The sequence below is a fragment of the Apaloderma vittatum genome, unplaced genomic scaffold (genome assembly GCF_000703405.1).
Source record: "Apaloderma vittatum isolate BGI_N311 unplaced genomic scaffold, ASM70340v1 scaffold12879, whole genome shotgun sequence".
Lineage (NCBI taxonomy): Eukaryota > Metazoa > Chordata > Aves > Trogoniformes > Trogonidae > Apaloderma > Apaloderma vittatum.
The window spans coordinates 21,269-42,005 of record NW_009734694.1 but is presented as its reverse complement, the minus strand read 5'-3'; the positions used below and the strand labels follow the sequence as shown (position 1 = coordinate 42,005).

The 20,737-nt window shown below is 47.0% G+C and overlaps 1 protein-coding gene across 1 annotated transcript in view; it reads right to left on the bottom strand.

Moving 5' to 3' along the window:
• LOC104279175 (E3 ubiquitin-protein ligase RNF213-like) overlaps nt 1-20,737 on the bottom strand; it is a gene marked incomplete at its 5' end in the record, with an annotated part of 42,063 nt that overhangs the window by 1,215 nt on the left and 20,111 nt on the right. Inside the window, 34 exon segments of the mRNA XM_009876368.1 lie at nt 669-866; nt 1,175-1,252; nt 1,398-1,599; nt 1,724-1,907; nt 2,256-2,339; nt 3,028-3,160; nt 3,446-3,697; nt 4,268-4,362; nt 5,190-5,370; nt 5,693-5,852; nt 6,361-6,455; nt 6,774-6,808; nt 7,416-7,497; nt 8,157-8,631; nt 8,633-8,751; nt 9,536-9,664; nt 9,956-10,146; nt 10,815-11,025; nt 11,821-11,935; nt 12,648-12,750; nt 12,845-13,008; nt 13,544-13,723; nt 13,992-14,092; nt 14,204-14,327; nt 15,068-15,246; nt 15,624-15,824; nt 16,169-16,323; nt 16,751-16,890; nt 17,317-17,505; nt 17,907-18,042; nt 18,394-18,541; nt 19,192-19,268; nt 19,672-19,794; nt 20,410-20,528. Of these exon segments, the coding sequence (XP_009874670.1) occupies nt 669-866; nt 1,175-1,252; nt 1,398-1,599; nt 1,724-1,907; nt 2,256-2,339; nt 3,028-3,160; nt 3,446-3,697; nt 4,268-4,362; nt 5,190-5,370; nt 5,693-5,852; nt 6,361-6,455; nt 6,774-6,808; nt 7,416-7,497; nt 8,157-8,631; nt 8,633-8,751; nt 9,536-9,664; nt 9,956-10,146; nt 10,815-11,025; nt 11,821-11,935; nt 12,648-12,750; nt 12,845-13,008; nt 13,544-13,723; nt 13,992-14,092; nt 14,204-14,327; nt 15,068-15,246; nt 15,624-15,824; nt 16,169-16,323; nt 16,751-16,890; nt 17,317-17,505; nt 17,907-18,042; nt 18,394-18,541; nt 19,192-19,268; nt 19,672-19,794; nt 20,410-20,528 (5,158 nt within the window).

Genomic DNA, 20,737 nt, shown 5'->3' with positions numbered 1-20,737 from the left:
AGTTCACTGAGCCCTGAGCGTAGAAGCCCATCTGCAAGAGGCTTCTCTCTCCCTCTCCCCCATTTTGCTTTCAGTAATACATGTATTTGCTATCACGAAAGGGACTGGGGAAGCAGGCTATGTCACACCTGTGCCTCTGCCCCTTATCAGTAGGGACCTCTTTTCACACATAATTAGGAGATAAAACCTTCCCCTATCACCACTTCTGAGAGGCAAAGGGATGTTTTCAATCCTGCTCAGCACCAGGCAAGCCAGTGTCACTGACAGATGACTCGTAATTGAAAGTTCGCCCTTCTCTCAGTTTTAGGATCTCAGCTAATTACAGCGACACTCAACTGAGAATTCTCCTTCCTGGCGCTGTCAGAAGAGCTCGGATCTGCAGAGAAGGGTCTGACCTTCTGCATATCCTGAACCTGACCGTTCTGCAGCCTTTCACAAGAACTTGCTGAGCATCACAAGCTATTAGATGCTCCCATCTTAGAAACACTGGTTGCAGGGGAAGTGAAAATTGTTTCCCCTCCACTGCTGAATACAGTGCACATGGAATTCTATCGTGTAACTTTCCAAGCTGAACTTTTGCTGGGCTTGAAGACCAGACTGGCTGAATTTAGTATAAACCAGAGCAGATTTTATCCTGTAAGAGTAAGAGCTTTGCTCTCAGGACTCACCTCCAGTACATGAGGGTTTGTCTGATCCCCCATCTGCAGAACTTTTTCAATGTAGTCGGTCAGAAGCATTTCAGCATTCTCTCCAGCCATGGCCAAGAATCCCAAAGTAATTTCAATGACAGACAGAGCATCACAGACGTCACTGTAGGACTGTAGTTCCCCACTGATCATGTTCATCATGGAACTGGGCAGAGCACTCTGAAAACCACAAAGTCAGAGCAGTTGGCAGTATTAGTTAAGAGCCATTCTGTATTGCTGCTCAAGTTGCTAAAGTCACAGAAGACAGCAGAGCTTCAGATTTAGGAAAATTAAAATGCTTAATTATATATGCCTTCCCTTTGTAAATCCTGACTGACAAAAGAAGGCCAGTTTGTACACATACAAGGCACAGTGAGGGGTCAGTGGACGAGCCTTCAGATAAAGGAGGCAACAGAAGACAAAGCCAACACTTCTTGGAATGCCAGGGATCACGTGCTTGCCTTGTTTTCTCCAGTGCAGAGACCCACCTGATCCAGCTTATTCCTGACGTCATTAAACAGTTGTTCATAATTCCGATCATGCCTGTACACGAGCGTGGGTATTCCCTGTCAGGAGAGAAACCCACGGTCGTAACGCTTTGGCGACATCACCTGCCCTGCTGCAGCGCATGCCTGGCTCCAGCGAACGCTGCAGGGCTCCAGCGGCAGCCGAGGAGGTGTCTGCAGGCCCAGAGCCAGCTGCCTGGCCTACCGTTAGGGTGATGAGTGGTTTCCCCTGCAGGAACTTGCTGATGACTTGCTGCTGGATCCTCTTCAGATCAAAGTCCTCCAGTGTCTCCCCTCCCTTCTCCATGCTGTACTGGCAGTTGGACAAGATCAGAGGAATGAGGTCTCTCTCGAGCTCATAGCTGATCAAGTGCAGGTCAGCCACTTCCGATGGACTCACCAGGTACCTGCAGGAGAGAAAACCGTCTCCTTTTAAGAGCGAGAAGCCTTTATGAAACAGGGAAAGCTGATTGTGTGGTAGTGGGTAGTACAACAGAGCCCAAAGAGATGCTCAGCTGAACAGCAATGTACCTCTCGTCTTCCTCCTTGATGTGTTTGTTCACCGAGTGGATGAAGTCGTTGTGCAGACTAATGAGGTAGCTGGCTAAGGCTGTGGAGCAGAGGCCCAGCCCCTGTCGACGTGGCAGAAGGACCTCAAGCTGGCTGTCCAAGGTCAAGTCAGCATCACAGTACTCTTTAGGAAGCTTGATTTCCCCTGAAATAAAAGGCAGAGGAGACTGCTTCAAGTGGCCCTGAGCCAGCCCACAACGAGCCAGCCTCTCCTGAGCAGACCCAGGAGAAAGCACAGAACCTGAAAAAAGCAGCACTCTGCATCAGGTGTAAGCACTAAATGGAGCAAGTGCGGGTGAGAATACTACAAGAGGGAAACAAATCCCTCCACCTGCATATAGATCTTCTTCAACCTTTAATTGCCAAGGTTAGTTGTAAGGATATGTCTCAGCATCAGCAATGGGAGGAACCTGAACTGTCCAGGAGCGGTAGAAGAGGAGCATTGTCTGACAGCTGGCAAGCTCAGTTAGTGCTGGGGAAGAAAGGCACTCACCACTGGTGTCCAGTGAGCTTCTCAGCTTGTTCCAGACAGAGAGAAACACATTCACTCTCCTCTCTAAGAGGTCCCTCATCCCATCTGAGGAATAACAGAAAGACAAATCCTTGGAACGCCTTTTACTGGCAACACCGTGAAACTCCATAACAGAATTGTGACAGCACGCCACTGAAGGGTAGGCAACTGCTCGGACAGATCAAGAGAGACTAAACAGGCATTAAGCAGTTTTCTAATGGTATCAAACTAAGTCATTTGCTCCCCTTGTTTATATTCCGTTATTGTCTGCTCTTGGCCTGGGTTGCAAGGCTGGATGGATCTTTGGTTTGATTCTGCATGACCTTTAAGTACTTTTCTGTAAGTAGTTAAAAATGTAAGTAAATGTACTTATATATAATTGTAGGACTTGCCGCAAAATGTCTGTATGCTGCTCATGAATGGAAGGGAAGACATCTATTCCATCTTTTAGACACAGCTTAAAAAAATCAACGTACCCACTGCTGCATTCAGGAATTCAAATTGCCTGTCTCTGAGCAGAGCCCCCCCTCGCCTTGTGAACAGTCTTCTTGTGCCTAATTCACTTTAAAGTCACCTGATGGCTTTTCCAAGCATAACTCTGGGTTTAAGGTCTCTGATTCATTTGGGTGGGAGTTAAAAGGAAAACATGAGGGCTTAGGATGGAAAGCTCAAGAGAGGTTTTCACCTTCATTTTCAACTGGACTACCCAGTGCTTTTTGTTTCACTAATTACAGTTTTGGCAGAGTCTTCTCACCTGGGAGGGGTTCGTCGAGGAAATCTTTAATTGAGCAGCACTTGACATCAGCAGTGTTCTGAAATCTCCTCACCAAATCTCTCTGCAGAGCCAGGATCTCTGGTAAGAATTTAAGCAACCTCAGTTCTGTTTCCTGGAAGAAGAAAGGGGACCTGTGAGTAAGATTGTTCTTGGAAAAAAACAGTTTTGAATACTTTTATTGATTACTTTTTAAATGTTTAAAAGAAAAATATTTTACACTGGCAGTTCTGAAGATAATTGAGAGTTACGGGGATGAAGACACTGCATAATCCAACAGTGGTTTAGTCCTGGACAGTTGTCTCATGGTGACCCTGCCTGAGCAGGGGCTTGGACCAGAGGTCCCTTCCAACCTCAACCAGCCCATGGTTCTGCGAGCTCATCCCAGTGTCACACCCACCTTCTGCAGGAACTTCCAAAGGAGAGGGACAGCGTCCTTGGCATTCTTCTGCTGGACCACATGGCCCAGGTTCTCCACCGAGATCCTCTTCCGGCAGCTCCACATCTTGGAATGATGTATGTGGCTGTCCCTTGGCAGCTGGGACAGGAAAGTGGCTGGGTCACCATAGACTATTTTCACTATTGGATTGGAAGAAATTCTGTCATCCTCTTGTATTTGTCTGTTTAACTTCAGAAGTTTTTTATCCAAATCCTGCATTAAAAAACACAAAAACAAAACCAAACACAACAAAACAACATTCCAGGATTGGCAGTTTCCTGCCATTTTGAACCCAATAGCTCGATGACCAATTGACACAGAAATGCCAAAGCAGAAGACGAACTCATAGGGAAGGCAGGTAAAACACCAACTGCAAGACAGCAGCTTATGCCACAAAGTTATTCTTTGTTCTCCAGCTCATCCTGCTCAGGTCTCCCATTCTTGAGATGATGTATGGAGGGGGAGGGAGGCAGACAGGATGCATTTGGGACAACCATAGGCTCACTTGGACAAGTACTTTCAACTGAGCTAAGACACTTCTGCTTTCCCAGCTATATAGAATCATTGTAGCACAACTCTAGTCTTAGATACTCGTTTCCACGGGTAGAATAACGTTGGCTGACCCTTACAAATTAAAGCTAACCTGCAGTTGTGCCACAGATGGTTTTGTTTTAGGGACAGTGGGGTGAGAAGTGGAACACAGATAGTACAGCAGGTCAGATTTCCCAACAAGCAGGTCTTGAACTGCTCAGCTACTGACATTTTATACAGCAAATTACTCACCTCTAGCAGAGGAGCAATAATTGTGTTTGCAACAATTTCTTCCCATTTGTTTCTCTTCTCCTTCGTGGAAAGCTCATAATCAAATTGAACTGGCCCTGCAACAGGAATATTTAGTCTCTTACATCTGCAATATTCAGTCAGAATAAAGCACAGATTCTCTAAGCTTCCAGATGTGACATCCTTGCAAATTAGTGCAGTGGGCTGAGATCAATTACAGAGGCCCTAGGAGCCAACTCAGTGCCCTGGTCTAGCTGGAGAGCGTCATCCAAAAGAGCACACAGCGACAGCAGGTTCTCAGAAGGGTCAGTCCAGTCTTTCATTTGACAGGTATACAAGCCACTCATAATCTCAGAAAGGTTAAACAAGTTGTCTAAGGTCAGACCATGATCAATGATAGACCAAAACACAGACCTTGGAATACTGATCTGAGCTGTCCCACTCTAAAAATATGGCTGTTACACACCATTCCCTCTATGTCACTGTGACTCCTGTCAGCTGGAGCTCCACAGTCTGCCATGAACCACACTCTGCCGTCCCTCTTCTACCAAACAGCATCTTGGTAGTCATTCAGAGGGCAGTGCAGTACATAGATTATAGACAGCATGAGCTACTGTGCTTTGAGTAGTACCTCTGCTTGGAAGCTGAAAGCTCTGTCAACATCTGATGTTCAAGAATTATTCAACCATTCCTTTTCAGAACTATGCACCAAACATGGCGCACCCCACGTACTTGACCGAAAGATAAGAATGACCCAGATTTTTTCCTTCCTACAGTAAGAAACAAGCCTCAAATTTCTGGATGTTCTTCATCAGCTCAGCTACTGCCTGTTGGAAATAGTCTGTTAGCAAAGAAGCTACGTAACTACTGCCTTTAAAATGCTGATATGGCTCGCTGATGTGACAAAGTGGGTAGTTTTCCTTACACTGGCCTGGATGCTGCTGGGGGTCCTTGAGGAGGCTGCTGAGGAAAAGATGAAGGACGTTGATAGTGTCATCCACACTCTTCCCCAAAATTTTTGTCAGCTGTGCCAAGTCCTCCTGAATATGCTGCTGCAGGAACGTCACTGGGTCATGCACCAGTGGCTTGATAATCCTTTGCAATGCCTGAAGAGCAACAAAAGGCAAGAATGGGCATAGCCAGTAACAGCCAGTTCAAGCACAAGGCAGGCAGCACTGCTGCCCTAACACCCAGTCAGCTTCCCTTAGGATTCCTACCACTGGAGCAAACAGAAGTGGGTGTGTGCGTATTCACATGCAACTGCATGGAGGAATCAGAATCACTCCTGGGCAAGGAGGGAAGCAAATTTGGATCTTACATCTTGAACGAGTGCCCTAATTACTTGGCGATGTGGTGAAAAGGACAAGCCTCAATACAGAGGTTTCACTCCATTTTACACGGCCACTTGGAACTATTAGTAGAAGATACCTGAGGATCTTGCATGGCTCCCAGCAGCATTGTCAAATGTGTGAGCAAGCGTAACAGAATGAAGACAACAGGGGACATGCCCCGATCAGACACTCCTTTTGTTTTTCTGTGTTGTGCATCTCCAAGTATGTGGCCAGTTTGAGTTCTGTCTTCACTACTCCTGTTGGGAAATGGATATGTTGTATTTTTTGCCTCAACAAAAAACACACAAGAGATATATTTGATATTCAGCAATGTCTTTTTGACCCTTAAGTTCAATGAATGCATTAAAGCTGCCAAGCTTTTATGCTTGGCACAAGTCATAGGTACTGGAGCTCTGGCAGAAGTTCTTCAGCTGTGCTGATCCATTTAAGAAAATTTTGCCTACTACTGTATGTTGGTGGAGAACCACATAACCTGTATCAGCCTGAACAAGCAGGGAAATGAAAACCCCTAAAGCAGCAGCCTGACAAGCTCTTACATTAAGGCAGTTTCTGCCAAGTCAGTTATAGCAGCACTCCCTACAGCTCAGCCTCTTCCCCACAGAGGCCAACGTCCAAGCCAACAGGGAATCCCATGCACCCCCTTGCAGGCAGCAGCAAGAAGGTTGGTACGTTTTGCTTTTTGAAAGCATGACAGGCAAGTACTACATCGTTTAGCACTGGAAAGGTTAACGAATGAAAGCATACCGGAATTCCTGAAAGCCAGACACTGGTTTGTGCTGTACCCCTCCAACCTGGGCACCACAGTCAAGACAGTAGCTGGTTTCCATGGGGAGGCCACACTAGCAAAAAGCAAAATTAAGAACTGAATTGTGAAGTAAGAGTCTCTCTCTCCAGCAGAGAAGGAGAATGAAACAGAAGTCCAGGCTCTACTGGTTAATTTAAGAACTGCTATATACCAGGCAAAGGACCTCTGCCTCTCATTTCCTAGGTTTGTGGCATAAGGTACTCTAATCTTACATTACAATAGCAAAATGATTAATATCATGATTTTAGAAAATGAACCACTGTGCAACAGAACATTAAAACCAGTCAACAGAGCAAAAGTTCATTGTCAAAAACACCAGCTGCTTAAAAACCCACCAGTCTCAAATTCTTACCTCTCCTACAGTGCAGGGGTGGCCGTTCGGACATGCTATCAAGAAAAGACACAAACAGGACAGCTTTATAAGACAGACATTTATAAAGTCCCTGTTATCCCCTTTCACAGGGACCGTCACCTTCGAGCAAGAAACATGCTGCAAGATCTAATCCAAAGCCCTGACTGTCCCAAAGCTCTAAGGGGGGATACAGGAACCCAAGGGATTTTTCAACACTTCTCTTCATGAGAAACAATAAATGGAAGCCTGAAAGATTGTGGTGCTGAGTACCCAATGGGCTGGGAAGCATGAGTGCTCCCACCTCCGGATTCCTAGTCTGCAGGAAGATCCCACCGCAGAAAGCAGAGACCAGGATGGTGCCAAAGTGCTCCTCTTCCACTCACACCACTTTGCCAGGGCCAGGAGTAACAGGACAGGTCTCCCGCACTCTCAAACTTTGCCCACAGCTATAAGCTTGAAACTAAACAAAAGCTCGCTGCACTTTAGTGCTTTACCCACATGAACTGCAGCTACAAAGCTTAATGTACAAAGGATAACTCATGCTGACAAGAGAAACTTGTCTCTCCTCACATTTGGAACAGTTTTATTCAAAACCCAAGGATTATCCTTCACTTTCTTTCACAGCCAGTCAAGAACACTTACTGTACCAACGCAGAGCAGCCACTCCTTGCCAGGCCCTCGCCTGAGCCATTATATCTTCTGGCATCGTAGGCAGAAAAGAGTTCTAAGGAGGAAAAAGGAGAAAAAAAAAAAGATGACAAATGAATATATAAATCAGTTCATTGCTGTAGCAGTCGCCCAGTGTTCTTGATTCATCATGGAGAACAAGAGACATCTGAAAGCAAAGGTCATGCAGATGATGTACACACACATTTTCAAATTCTACCTTTGAAAAATCCACTCTTGAGCGGTCAGTGCTGTTAAAACTTGCACGTGTGCTCTCTAGACATCCTGAACCGGATTCCTGCCAGGGTGGCCTGACGTACCCTGGGGTGTGGCAGCATGTGTGCTTAAACCTTGGGGAGCCAGAAGCAGCTGATCCCTCCACCCCAACTCAGCCTAGAGCTCCATGACCTGTTATCCAGAGTGTGCAGGTCTCTCCAGCACAACGTCTCAACTGCTTTCAGACTTGCTCACTCAAGTATCAGCACAAATATTTGCCTGGTGCTGCTTGGGGTGCAGAGGTACCTTGAAAAGGTACCAGTCTGGAGCTGGTGTTGCACTAAGTAATCCCAACAACTCTGAAGAAGTCATACATAGGTAATTCACAGCCAAAACAGTAAGTTGATGGCTTTGATGGTTATTCCAGCAGGATGGTTATTCAGCAGGTACAGGGAGGAACTAGCAATACGTTGAATTGCCATCTGAGTTGAAGTTCTTTACCTCCATGATGTATGGATGGAATGCCAGATTCCTCAGGGGCAGCAGGACAGGGTTCTGCCCACACAACAGCACGGCTGCGGTGTGAATGGCCATTTCGATCACGGCTCCGTTGTGGCTGAAGCTTTGAGGATGCACCATCAGGGACTGCAGAGCATTTTTCACAAGAGAAGTTGCAAAGTTCTGCAGATACGGAGAATTCAGGACTTGGGACTTCTGGATGAACTCAGTCATAGCATCTGTTTGCTGAAAGCACATATTTAAAAGAAATAAAACCAGTATGATATTGCCCACCAAAGTGAGGACTATCAGCTGCTTCCCATGCCGTGTTGCCCCTGCTTTGAAAACACTTCCAGTCTGCTCAGATCAGGACACAATTTTATTCAGGGCAGAAGAACAAAAGGTTCTTCCACCAGCAACTCAAATCTCATTCATGCTTGTCAACAAAGCACGTTTGTGACTTCACTTCCCAAGTGAAGTATCTTACCTGCGGCTTGGGATGAAGGTTCGAGTCATTAACTCCATACAGGGCAGTGACCTCTCTGAAAATAGCAAGGAGCAGATGGACAGATTGTACGGCTGGGGAGCTGCCGGGTGCCTGGAAAAGAAAAACTGAAGCTATGGCAGGGAACAGGCTGCAGCGGTCACAGCCAGGGTTGGCGGATGTGCAGGCTGCAGCAGCTCTGTGGGAAAAAGCTCTCCCCACAAACAAAGGGCGATAGTGCAGAAACGGCTGCTCCACCCACAAACCAGAGAACGGGCTACAAAAGCCACAAACGAGTAATGTGACAGCACTCAAGCTGATGGAGGGTTTTACATCAGAAATCTCTCAAGTATTTTATTCTTGTAACATCCAGCTGGAATTACAGTGTCACCCAGCAGCAACCTGTACGTGTCCGCCTTCAAATCAAATCAACACGCAAGTTGGAATAAAAAAATAAAATCACAACCAACACGTAATAGATGATACAGAGACATTCAAAGGCACATTGTTTGCAAACTTCTTCCTGAAGTTTTTCATACACAAAAGACATATTGAAAAAAAGTTACAATTAAGCAGAGAGCACCTGTTTGACTTTTGTGTGACAAGACACAATCTACAAGGTGCCTGCATTGCTTACTGTGACACAGGCTGCTGTGATAGATGGCAAGAGGAGAAAAGAGATATGAGGCAACCAACAGAAGTAGCCTCAGAGTTACGTATGCTAGAGCACAGGTAGAGCAAACACACACGTGTCTGCCAGCACAAGCCACAGGAACTTTCAAGCCCAGGCAACGCAAGCATCTCGACTGGAAGAGACATTACCAACAGGACACATAAAGCTTAAACCTTGGTCACCCAGAACCCCCAGGAGGGTTATGGTCAGGAGAGCATGCGCTACCTTCTCTGCCTTTAGAAGACCCTCAGTGTTACACTCAATCATGGCTTTCCCCACAGCGTCACGCAGGGCTCGGTAATTCTCACCACATGCCAGGTAACGATCGATGCAATTAGCCTGGCTGATCTGTACCTGCAAAGGGAAAAGCCCATGGTTAGCACAGTGGACATGAACCAGCCGTTGGACAGGGCACAACCTCCTCTTGCTCTCCAGAATCACGGCATTTCAGCCTTCACAGAGAGACAGTGGGCCAAGTCTTCCCTTCCCTAGAGGCTCCATTTGATGGAGAGTGGGGACAAGTCACCTTCACAACCCCTCCTTGTTGTGGTGAGTCCCCTAGAGCCACGTGACAGTAGAAACACCTCAAAGCAACAGACTGAAGATTAAGAGGGGACCAGAGCCATCTCCAAGGAGACACTCTACCTGTCGCAGAGTCTCCACTGGGAACACCCAGTTAAACTCTGCCTCCGTGACAAGCTTCTGAGCAAATTCCATCCCGTACTGACTAGCGATTTTCCGGACCAGGTAAACACGATGCCACTCGTTCTTGGTGAGGCTACAGAACATCTTCACGTTTGCCAAGTAACGCCACTTCTCCTCTATCTGGTCTTGCTCTGGAGGAAGAACAAACAAACAAAAAAAATAAAAGCAAAATCCAAAACCAAAAAAGAGGCAAAACCACATCCTGTCTTGTAAAATTCTTCTGTGGGCACTAGCTGCAGCACCAAAGCCCTTTTACTAGTAGTGACTAATTACACAGGAGACCTTGAGAGCCCCCTTGCCCTCAGACACTTATTTAGAGCGTTCTCTTGGCCAGATTTTAGCCAATGATTCACATCTCTGACAGGGGATGACATACTCTACTCCCCCTTCCTTCTCTCAAGGACAGATTTCTGTACAGCAGGCACATATCTGAAGCATCATTTCTGCTCTACTCTTTTCTTCATTAAAGCTCAATTTAGTTGGCTCTAAATAAAATTTCACTGTCAGCGTCTGAAGGATAAAATAAAACTCCTTCCAAAAGCACAACTCCTATGAAACTACACCCCAGGGGTCATTGGCACAGCCTCGCTACTACTTACGGAGCACTACTAATACATGGTGAAGAGGACAAATAACAAGTGACGCTCCTAGAGAAGGAACAGAGCAGAAAGCTGGTGCACTTGATCTTGCCCAGGCATCCCAACACGTTCCAGCACAGCACGGGCACCCTGACTGCGTCCAGCCCACAGCGACTTCGCTCTGCGTGCAGCAGTCCCGTTCGACAGTAGAACAGACTCACCTCTAGGCTCGTGCAAATCAAAGAGCAGCTCTGCAGCCTTACTCAGGTACAAGCGAACCTTGGCTACTGCCTGCAGGTATTCAACAGATGATTCCTGAGGAGTTGCCTGATTGCCCTTTGGGAGGTAGTTGTCTGGAAAGCCTCTGTCTCCAGGCACATAGTTTATATGCTCGTACCCAAGGCTGTCCTCAGACTTTTCACACATGGAATCCTAAAGGTGGGCCAGAATAAAGCATGAGTGATGGAACCACTTCAACCCAACGTCTCGTGCGTTGGTAGTTTATATCTCAATGCACTCACACTGCACATTAAACTTAGGTCTCTCACAGCACCCTCTACCCCAATGCCATCAGCTCCTCCCCATGATCTCTCCAGTGCTTATCCTAAACTTCTGCCACATCACCAAACACCATTTTCAGCAATGGCCCAAGCTCTCTCCCATGTTTCCCAAGCGTGCAGCTGAGCGAGAGTTATGAGCATGCTGGCTGGCCCCACACATGCTGACACACATCACGTGTTCCACAGTGCCAAGCTCTACCTGCCTTTCCCTTTTTGATCTTACCTACAAAGTCATCATTTTAATGAAAACTAAGAAATGAAACCTCTACCGTGCTGTCACGTTTGTCTAAAGCTGTCCAAAGCAGTTTCGCAGGAGCAGGAAAGGGAAGAACCCAAACAGTGCAATAATCTAAAGCACTGCAAACAAAAAGGAGTCTGAAAGCAAGAAAGCAGGCCAAACCCCACTCCTGTGCCGGAGTTCAAGTCTTACGGGGCCTCACTGAACAGTTTGACACCTGTCCGCAGAGTCCAGGAGAAAGGAGAACTCACGTAATGCTGTGAGCATGCACAGGCCTTGCCTTGAAAAGCCAGGCTAGTTCCTGGAGAGCAGTTCTGACCAAGTGATTCCATAAACTTCCTATAGAGCTTTCTAGTCAGGCAGCAAGAAACTTGCCTAAAATTGTGCAAAGTTTTATTCGCCCAGCTCTTACCTACCCAGCACTCTTACCTCTAAGCAGTTGACAAAAAGCAAGTAGAGTTCTTTTTTATCCTTTTTATCTAGGATCTTGCTGTGCTCTACCTGGGACAGGTAGTGTTGCACATCATTTTTCACTTCATTGAAGCTACAGGAGAGAGAAATACTCACTTATCACAACTGTGACACTGATGGCTACTACTTATGTTCTAAATCACAACTGAGCTACTAGTTTTGTCCACGGTGAGAGCAGTTGGGATCCGTCTGGAAGACGGAAAAACAGTTGTACCATGTTTTGCCAGATATCGTCTAGCTTCACAGTCTGAAACGGACTTCTTTTTCCATCTGCTAAATTAACATTTCTAGGGCACAAGTCATCTGACGTATTTTAAGCATCTGATTTAGGAGATGCTAGCACTCGAGAAATGTCTCTCTGTGCGCTGACTGCAAAGGGAGGCTGGTAGAGGTGCTGTGAATGGAGAGGTCTGTGTGAGCACACGGAAGATCATTCCTGATTCAATGTCTGTGGATGAGGAGTATTGCTCTGCCCACGCAGAGCCCACCGATTAGTCGTCTGGCTTTAGGTTACCCGAGCCATCCCCATTCAGCACAGGTTTCGGTTAAGAATAGCTGGTAAACCTTGGCACAGACTGGTCAGATACTTGCACACAAGCTACATGCAAGCCAGCCAAGTTGCATAACTAGTACAAAGGCACAGGATGAATTTCAGCTGTACTGATTCAAATTCAGTGGCCAGCACGGAAGTGAGGAGAACAATCAAACTGGTTTGATGAGGCCATGAAAAACAAAGGTGCCCCACCCCCTGGTGTCACATCCACCTGTTGTTTGACTGTGCTCACCTATACTTCAGGAGGAGCTTCAGCATTACTGAGCGGATGATGGGAGTTTCGTCCACTTCATCATTAAACGGGGACAGAAATTTTGTGTAGACAGCAGGGTGATCTGTGAAGGTCAGAAAAGACAAGCTTGGCAGGTGAGAGAAAGTGGCAAGAGAATCGGCTCCCTAAGGCAGAGCGTCAGGATGAAGGGAGCTCACCTGAATCTTGCAGGAGGCTTCTGTGAACAAACAGCAGATTAAGGAGTTCTTGGATCACTTCTGCCTCAGGGGGCTCATTGTCCTTGAAGCACATGGTAGTGACCACATCTATGAAGAAATTATTGCATCTCTGCCGGAACAGGGCGTTTTTTGCTATCGCATCTCTAGGGAAAGGGTAAAAAAACCAAAACATCAGGACAGCGTTCAAACACAGATCCACTTAAATAAGGGATGAAGCAAAGCAGACACAGGCAGAAGAGACCACGGTGAAGTACTTTTCCAGCTTTCCCAAAGGCTGGGTTTGTGCAACACTTGAGCAGTATTGTCCGCAGAGACTGTATCACATTGACAACTCAGAACACAAATGGCAACATGATGCCAAATACATTTACTGGGGGTCTTTTTGCCAAACTATTACAAAGCAATCCAAGGTGACAAGGCATTTTCCTTGTCCAGTTCAGCCACTGACAGTGCTTTAGCTTTGTGGGGTTTTGTAACTACAGTTTTCTTACTGGTAATTTCCTCCCTTCATTTGAAATGATAAACAGAAAATGCACAGGACCTGTTCTGTTTCTAGAAAGAGCAGAGCACAGTTCCCTCCACCCATTCTGCTCGTGTTGACCCCTTCAGAACTGCAAATCAGAACTTCCTCACACAAAAGGGCCCACTGCAACACATCCACTTGGGAGGGTGGAGTACCTGAGCTCCTCAGAGACATCTAAATCAACATCCTCCACGGCGACTTTGCAGTACGGGCAGTGCATCTGTGCTGGCACGAGCCACATTCTGATGCACTTCTGACAGAACACGTGGCAGCAAGGCAGGCAGATTGGATCCTTTGGCTCTCCCAGGCAGATGGAACACGGCTGTAACTTGTATCTGTAATTCAGAAGCAGCAATGACCACGTTTCCTTCAACATTGTCTTACCAAAAGCCTTTAACAAGAAGTTCATCTGCAACTAGACCAAGAGGAGGTAACATAAGACCTGCTGGCTACCTGCTTAGCTTCATAGAGCAGAATAAAATGGAAGTAATTGTTCATTTAGCTCTCATTATGTCGCATGCAGCCCTGCCTTATGCCCAGAAATACGCTGGCAACACAGCTAACATCCCTACTGGACCCTGCGACTTGTCTCAATGTCCCTACCTGTGGAGCCTGCTGCTCACTTCCTCCTTGCATTGGCACAGTATTTTCATCACCGCAACAAAAGTTGGATGAGTCTTCATGTCTAAATCGTGCTCAAAACACTGCAGAGGAAAAGGACAAAGCCAAATGACTCAGCTCTAATACCCGAGACAAAAAATTCACATGATCAGCAGAAGCAAACAGGGAAGAGGTGAAATCTCATCTTTGCTTACCTCGGCAAGAAGCAAAGTATATTTTTTCACTAAATTCTCAAATTCTGGCATCACAGTGTTGATGCCAAGCAACACATGTTCTACAAACAGAGACATGGAGAGAACCCGGTTCCAGCAGACTTGATTTCAAAAAGTACAATTACGAGCTGAGAGCATGAATGGAAGTGCAGAATGAGGTCAGTCTAATGATCTCACTGCTTTTCAAGCTCACTGCTACAGCATCTGTTCACTTCTCATGCAACTTCCAGCTTTGCTCTTCGGTCATCGACCCCGGCATTTTGTCAAGGACAAAACAAGCAACAGCGCAGTGAGCTCATGGCACAGGAGCTTGTCCTGCAGACAGAGCTGCAGCAGAGCTAGGACCACTCCAAAGACTTTCTTACATCTCTGACTTCTATAACAGGAAAATAATTAACAAAGCGATAATCACCATTAACTACACTTTCTTCAGTTAAAATAAACAAGCTGTGTGAGAAACCAGGGGAGCTCTCTGGGCTTGTCTTCTAAGAGACAAGACCCCGTCCTAAGATGCAGCAAAGCTGCCCATCTCTCACAGTCTCTCTGCACAGGAGGTGAAGTGGGGAGACACTGCTGGTTAACAGGAGCCTAAGGAGAGTTTTAAGTAACCCCCAACTCCAGCTGGAATGCACTGGATGATACTGACAGATTGAAGGGGAGAATCTGCACGAGAAAAAAAATTAAATAGATAAATCTGGTTCTTGATGCTTGAGCCTGGCAGGAATCTGGAAAGATTTGCAAAGTCTTTGTCAGAGAAAAGCAACCCCGGAGCAGCGTTCAGCCTGTACTAATATTAACAGCAAAGCAAAAGATCAAGGTTGTGGATAGATCTGTGGTACATACTCGAGTACTTTTAGCAGCTGATGGCACCGACTCCCATTGCTCTGCAAATCCCTCACTTGACAAAGAAATTCAATGGGCATACGAAGATTCTTCACCTTCTGCAACCAGATCTCTGGATGGGCTGTCTGCACTTGACCCTTCAGCTCTTCAGCACATACAATTGCAGCTAACACATCTAAAACCTGAACACACACACAGGGGTCTGAGTAGAACACAACAGCTTAATTTCAGAATAATTTCTGAACCTTGGGCTCTCAATCTGGTTTGCTATAGCATGTGTTCCACTGAACAATGTTCTATTTGATTGTCTTAAGCTCTGGAATTCTCATGCTCACAGCTCAGATCATTAACACAACCTATTAACTGATGTGAAAGCAGGGCAAACTATTTTAAAACCTGCTAGTACCAACAACAACATAGCAGATTACTCCTAATACCGAGGATCCTGAGTGAACTTGTGCTTTACTGTTGCTGAAGTTGAAAGGAGCCTGAGGACTAACTAAATCAGAGTGCTCTCTGCTAGTGTTGAGGATTGCAAAATACCAGGTAGGGACTCTACCATCTCTGAATGTCCTTCCTCCTTAGCAAGGTAGTCAACCACACGCGGCTGTATGGCCAGGATCCTAGAGAAGTTCTGCAGGCGGCTCTTGAACTGGTTGTATCCAAGGTGGACCCAAGGCAAGGATGGCACCATATCCTCTCTTCTAGGAGATGCTGCCTTCCACTCCTCCATGCAGGATAGGAATGCAATTCGCAGACACTGAAAGTTTAAAAAAAAAAAAAGGTTATAATAAAAATTTAAAAACAACTTTTGTAATTCATTTTGCACTGGAAATCCTGGCACAATTCTCTGAAAGAAGAGAATCCGTACTTTATAAAGATAGCTTGAAATGGTGCTTCTATGGAAATGCTTTTTGGGGTGAGGTCTCAGCAATTTCAGCAGCCAGTGTCAAACACACCTGCTCTGTGGCTACCTTGCTGTTAGGTCTGTCTCTGAGAAGGATTTTGTCTGAGAGGACAAGATTGATCCAGAAGGGCCCATTCACAGGCATCCTGCTCTTCTCTCCACCCAAAGGCTTCCCAGCTCTTGGTCCAAACACTGACCTGCAGCTCCTCTCGGGAGGACGCACCGATGGTCAGGACAATGAAATCTGTGATGTAGCACTGGCAGAGCATCTGCCTTTCTTCCTCAGTCAGAGCAGAGATAAATTTTCCCAGTGCAGTTTCCTGGAAGATGTTCACAAACTTCTCAGCTTGGTCTGGCAAGTAAGAATGCAGAGAAAAAGTGAGTATTAGGAGGAGGCTGGGTTTGACACAGCTCCTGTCCCAAAGCGCCTGACGTCCAGTTAATCACGCCTGCATCCAGCACTCCCCTCACTCAGAGCACTAACAAGGGGTTTGAGGCCAGCCCTTCCCGGCCCAGGCACCACCGCTGCGTTTGTGGAATGTCACCTTGTCATTAGCTCTGGGCTTTGCCACAGCACTTTGAATACAAAGGCAGAGACCTAATGGTGCGAAGCACAAAGCAGGGCTGGTTGCACAAAGCTCTGCTGGCTCATAGCAGCACAGGGGACTGAAGGTGACTCCAGGGTCACAGAAGGGCAGAGGCATCGTAGCGACAAGCCAGAGCTTACAGAGCACGTGGGCAGAGATGCTCTGTGTCACAAGCTCAGGCCAGGCTCTCACCTTCAGCACTTTGGATGTATTGAGCTTTCAACCACATCTCGTCCAAGTATTCCTTTATCCTCCAGCTGAAGGGCATCTTGTTCCCAGCACCAGTAGATACCATCATGTTGTTCTGCACCAGAATTACCTCTGGCTGAGAGCTACAACATTAGAAGGTCGTTAATGCCCTGGGCTTTTCCCTAGGAAACACATTCAGACAGAAGAGGTGGGAAGCTGCAGAAAGCAAGAAATTAGCCCGAGGAGACAGAACTGAAGGACTCATTACTACAGCTCGTCCTGCCAACGGTACAGCATTAGGCTTACTCCATAGGCATTCCCTGGCAAAAGGGCTGTACTGGCAGGACACGTGGGCTTCAGGGGCTGGGTAAGAAGTGTGAGCATGCCAAGAGCTAGAGAGCAAAGCCCAGGAGGGATGAGGCAGAAAGAACAGACTTCACCAAGAACCACCCTGCTGCCTTCAGCACGGCACAGGGGAGCATCCAAGAGCGTTAATCTCCCACGTGGATTTAAAGTCCGGTCTCTGTGCTGCCAGCCAAGCCCTCCTGCTGCTCTCTCCAGAGGCTCACCTGTTCTTACCCACACTGTAAGGGACAGTCAGGAGTTTTGTGTCACTGAAGATGAACATCCACAGCTTTGTCACCCACTCATCAGCCGGCCTGACCAACAGCTCCAGATTGCCATTTCTGTCTATGACAGCAATCAGGAGAGCCAGGAATGGAGTGATCACGTTCTGGACTCGCTTCCACAAGGTGTGCCTTTGGGGGCAGAAAGAGACCGAGAAACCCAGAGGGAAGGTGAGCAATGATATCAGCAAATCAGGAGGTGGTTTTCCTGAAAAACTGCTGACACTTGCATGTGAGCAAGTCCTAGTTCTGCCTTTAAGGGGAAGAAATACCACCACCAAAAAAACCCTACGCTCCTCTCACTCGTGGCTCACCTCTAATCCCACTCAAAGCACTTGTGCATTCCTGTCCCAGTACAGCCCATTCAGCTGTAAAGTCACCCTCCCTCAGGAGCCAGGAGAGGACAAAACTGCCTTCAGAGTTTCCAGCACAGACTGGAGACTGACACTGCAAATATTCAGATTACACAAAACTGCTGCCTCTGCTGCACAGCTGCCATTTGCAGACTTTTCTTGGAAGCCTGCTGTCCTCACCTGAAGGTGCCTGCCTCCTGGAGAGCACTGAGGTTGGAAGCCTCCCGAAGCACCCAGTTTTTTGGATTAAGGGAGTTTTCTTCTTGCTTCCTCAAAAGGCTGGAGAGATGAGCCTTTGTTATCTTCAGGAAAGAGGCTAGAAAACAACAAGGAACTTGCATTTTCTCTTCTATCTGCACTGAATCCAAACACCACACCAAGCACAACATTGTTTCCATAATTAGCCAGCCAACCAGGAAAAAAAACCAAAAAGGTCAGAGCTAGCACAGCCAGAGAAAAAGCCACAACCTGAACTCCAGGAACAGCCCTACAGCCATCAAAGAAGTGAGAGACCAAGGTACAGACACACACACGCTCTCAGGAGATTGCCTGGGAGATCCACCTTGTGCACACCAGAGCCAGAACCAGCTCAGTGAGTCAACTTCCACGTTTCGGTGGTCCCCTAGATGCTGAGGGGCACAACCTGCTGCCACCAGGGAGCATCTACCTTTCAAGTCATCCTCTTTGGACAGAAGGCCAAGGAGAATCTTGATTCGCTTTCTGCTTCGACTAGGATCTTCATTTTGGTCCAGCAGCATCCCCACAGCACTTTGCACGCAGGTCCTCAGGAGAACCGTGGTGTCCAGGATTTCACCCTTGCCAGAAACAGCATAAAAACAAGTTCATTCTCTTCAGTTTTACACTCTTGCCCACAACACATTCCTCTTAAAATTATTTTAGTGCTCTCTAGAAAGGGCCTGTCTCCCTGGCTTCTCATCTCCCACTTTTCCTCTCAGGCTGCAAATCTAAATTCTTCTTTAGGTATCAAGTAAGTGATGCAGCCTCTGTGGCCATTTCAAACCGGTGTGCGATACAGCACTTGGATTCAGCTAAAGCTCCTCTATGGGGTTTTTTTTGGGGTAAAAGGTAGAAATTATCAACCTGACTAGGGAAAATACCCCCTTCCCCAGGAGATGCTTAGGCCCTAGAGGGACAAAAGCCACATGGAGTCACCCTTGCAGTGGGCATCCTTCAGACAATGGCAGCTTTTAAAAAACTCATTTTTAAAAACTAGAGTGTAAGAAATGGCTAAGGAGTTAGAGAGTCCTTAGAACAGTTCATTTGTGTAGTGATGCTGATTTTGCCTGGGCAGCAGGGGGAGGAACAGTGTCTGGTCAGTGACATTCATGATGCAAATGATATTCCTGATGGATTACAAGTGAACAGGGATGCGAAAGGTGGGTTGCATGTAAGGATGACAGAGCAGAACATCACATCAACAGCTGAGAATGTATTCTGAACTGACCTCACAGCGCTCCACTTCTGGCACTGGAGTTTCAACTTCTGCCTTGTTTTCCTCCTGTTCTCCCTTCACAGGCAGAGCTGCAACTAAGGCGTAGAACATGTATTAGAACAAAGATCTGTATTCACACAAGCAAGACATTCTCTGCAATGACTCCTTGTCAGCAGTCTCTGCCACGCAGCATCTGCTGCCTCCTGTGCCAAGATAGAGCACTCGCTGTTGGGTGGAGAAACTTCCACATTTTTGTCAAAAGAAAAATGGAGTTTAACTCAATGACCCAAAGCTGCAGTAACAAACTAAATATAAATACAAGTTGGCAGCCATGTGGTAAATTCCACAAAAAACAGATGCTGAGCAGGGAAAATTACGAGGTGTGTTGTAGCAGGCGTAAGTTCCACCAGCACCAACTCTGGGACTGCATCTTCCCTTTTCCCCACTGGCATTTACCAACATCACTGGTGGCACAGGCAGCATGCAGCTCACCTTTGGTTTTCCCTGAATCCTCACAGAATAACTGGCTGATGGTGAGGTTCTGCAGAGCAGTCATATCGGAGATCATGTCCTTGGATCTGCGGAGATCATCTATGTGCACTGACTGCCACAGTCCTGAAGACAGAGGACACACCAAAAAAATCATTTAGTGCCTGCAACACACTCTTGTAGAAGAGCTTCTCAAGAATTATAAGCAAGTGCCTGTGGGCTAGCAGTTCACATCCAGAGTTCGCTCACTCTCACTTCTTGATGTAGAAAGGGAACGCAGCAATTCACTTTGAACACGCTAACACACACGACCCTGACTGACAGGGCGTGCACAACAGCGGGGCTTTGAGGCTCTCGACACCCACCACACACAGCAGGAACCTTGTTGCTGAAAGCAGAACACGAGGCACGTACTCAGGGGCCTCCTGGAGGATAACAGTGCAGTTAGAGAGAATAACAGTGCAGTTAGAGAGGATAACAGTGCAGTTAGCATCATTGGGTTTGTTTGCCTGAAAAAGAGGACTCCCCCGTCAGCGGGCAAGGCACGGTGCTCTCCCACAGACCAGGACTCCAAGGTACTGACCCTCCAGGGACTGTCCCTAAGGGTAAAGGGAGCGGCTCTGACAACCCACAGAACATGCTGAGGCCAGAATTCCAGCATTAAAAAAGCAAGCAAACAAGAGAAATGTTGCTCTGGTACGTTTGCCTGAAGTCAGTTGAGGAACAGATGGGCAGACCCACCTCCATGGAACCCCACGTAGGATGTTCCTCCTTCCACCCGGGAAAGCTTCATAATAAAGTAAACGAAGACAGAGACTTCTCCCAAATCCACTTTGCTGACTTCATTCACAACCGTGTATCTGCAAGAGGAGGAAATGCCGCTGAGAGACCAAAGACAGGCAAAAGTTCACAGCCACAAGTCTTTCCTCTGTAAGAAAAGGCACATTTTTTCCCCTGTACAGATGTAAGCAACTCGCTCAGCCCTCCTTCCCAGCTGGCTGTGCTGAGCTACCTCCAGCTACACCTCGAGTGACGCCCCTGTCCCCAGCTCTTCACGACTTCTGCAGCC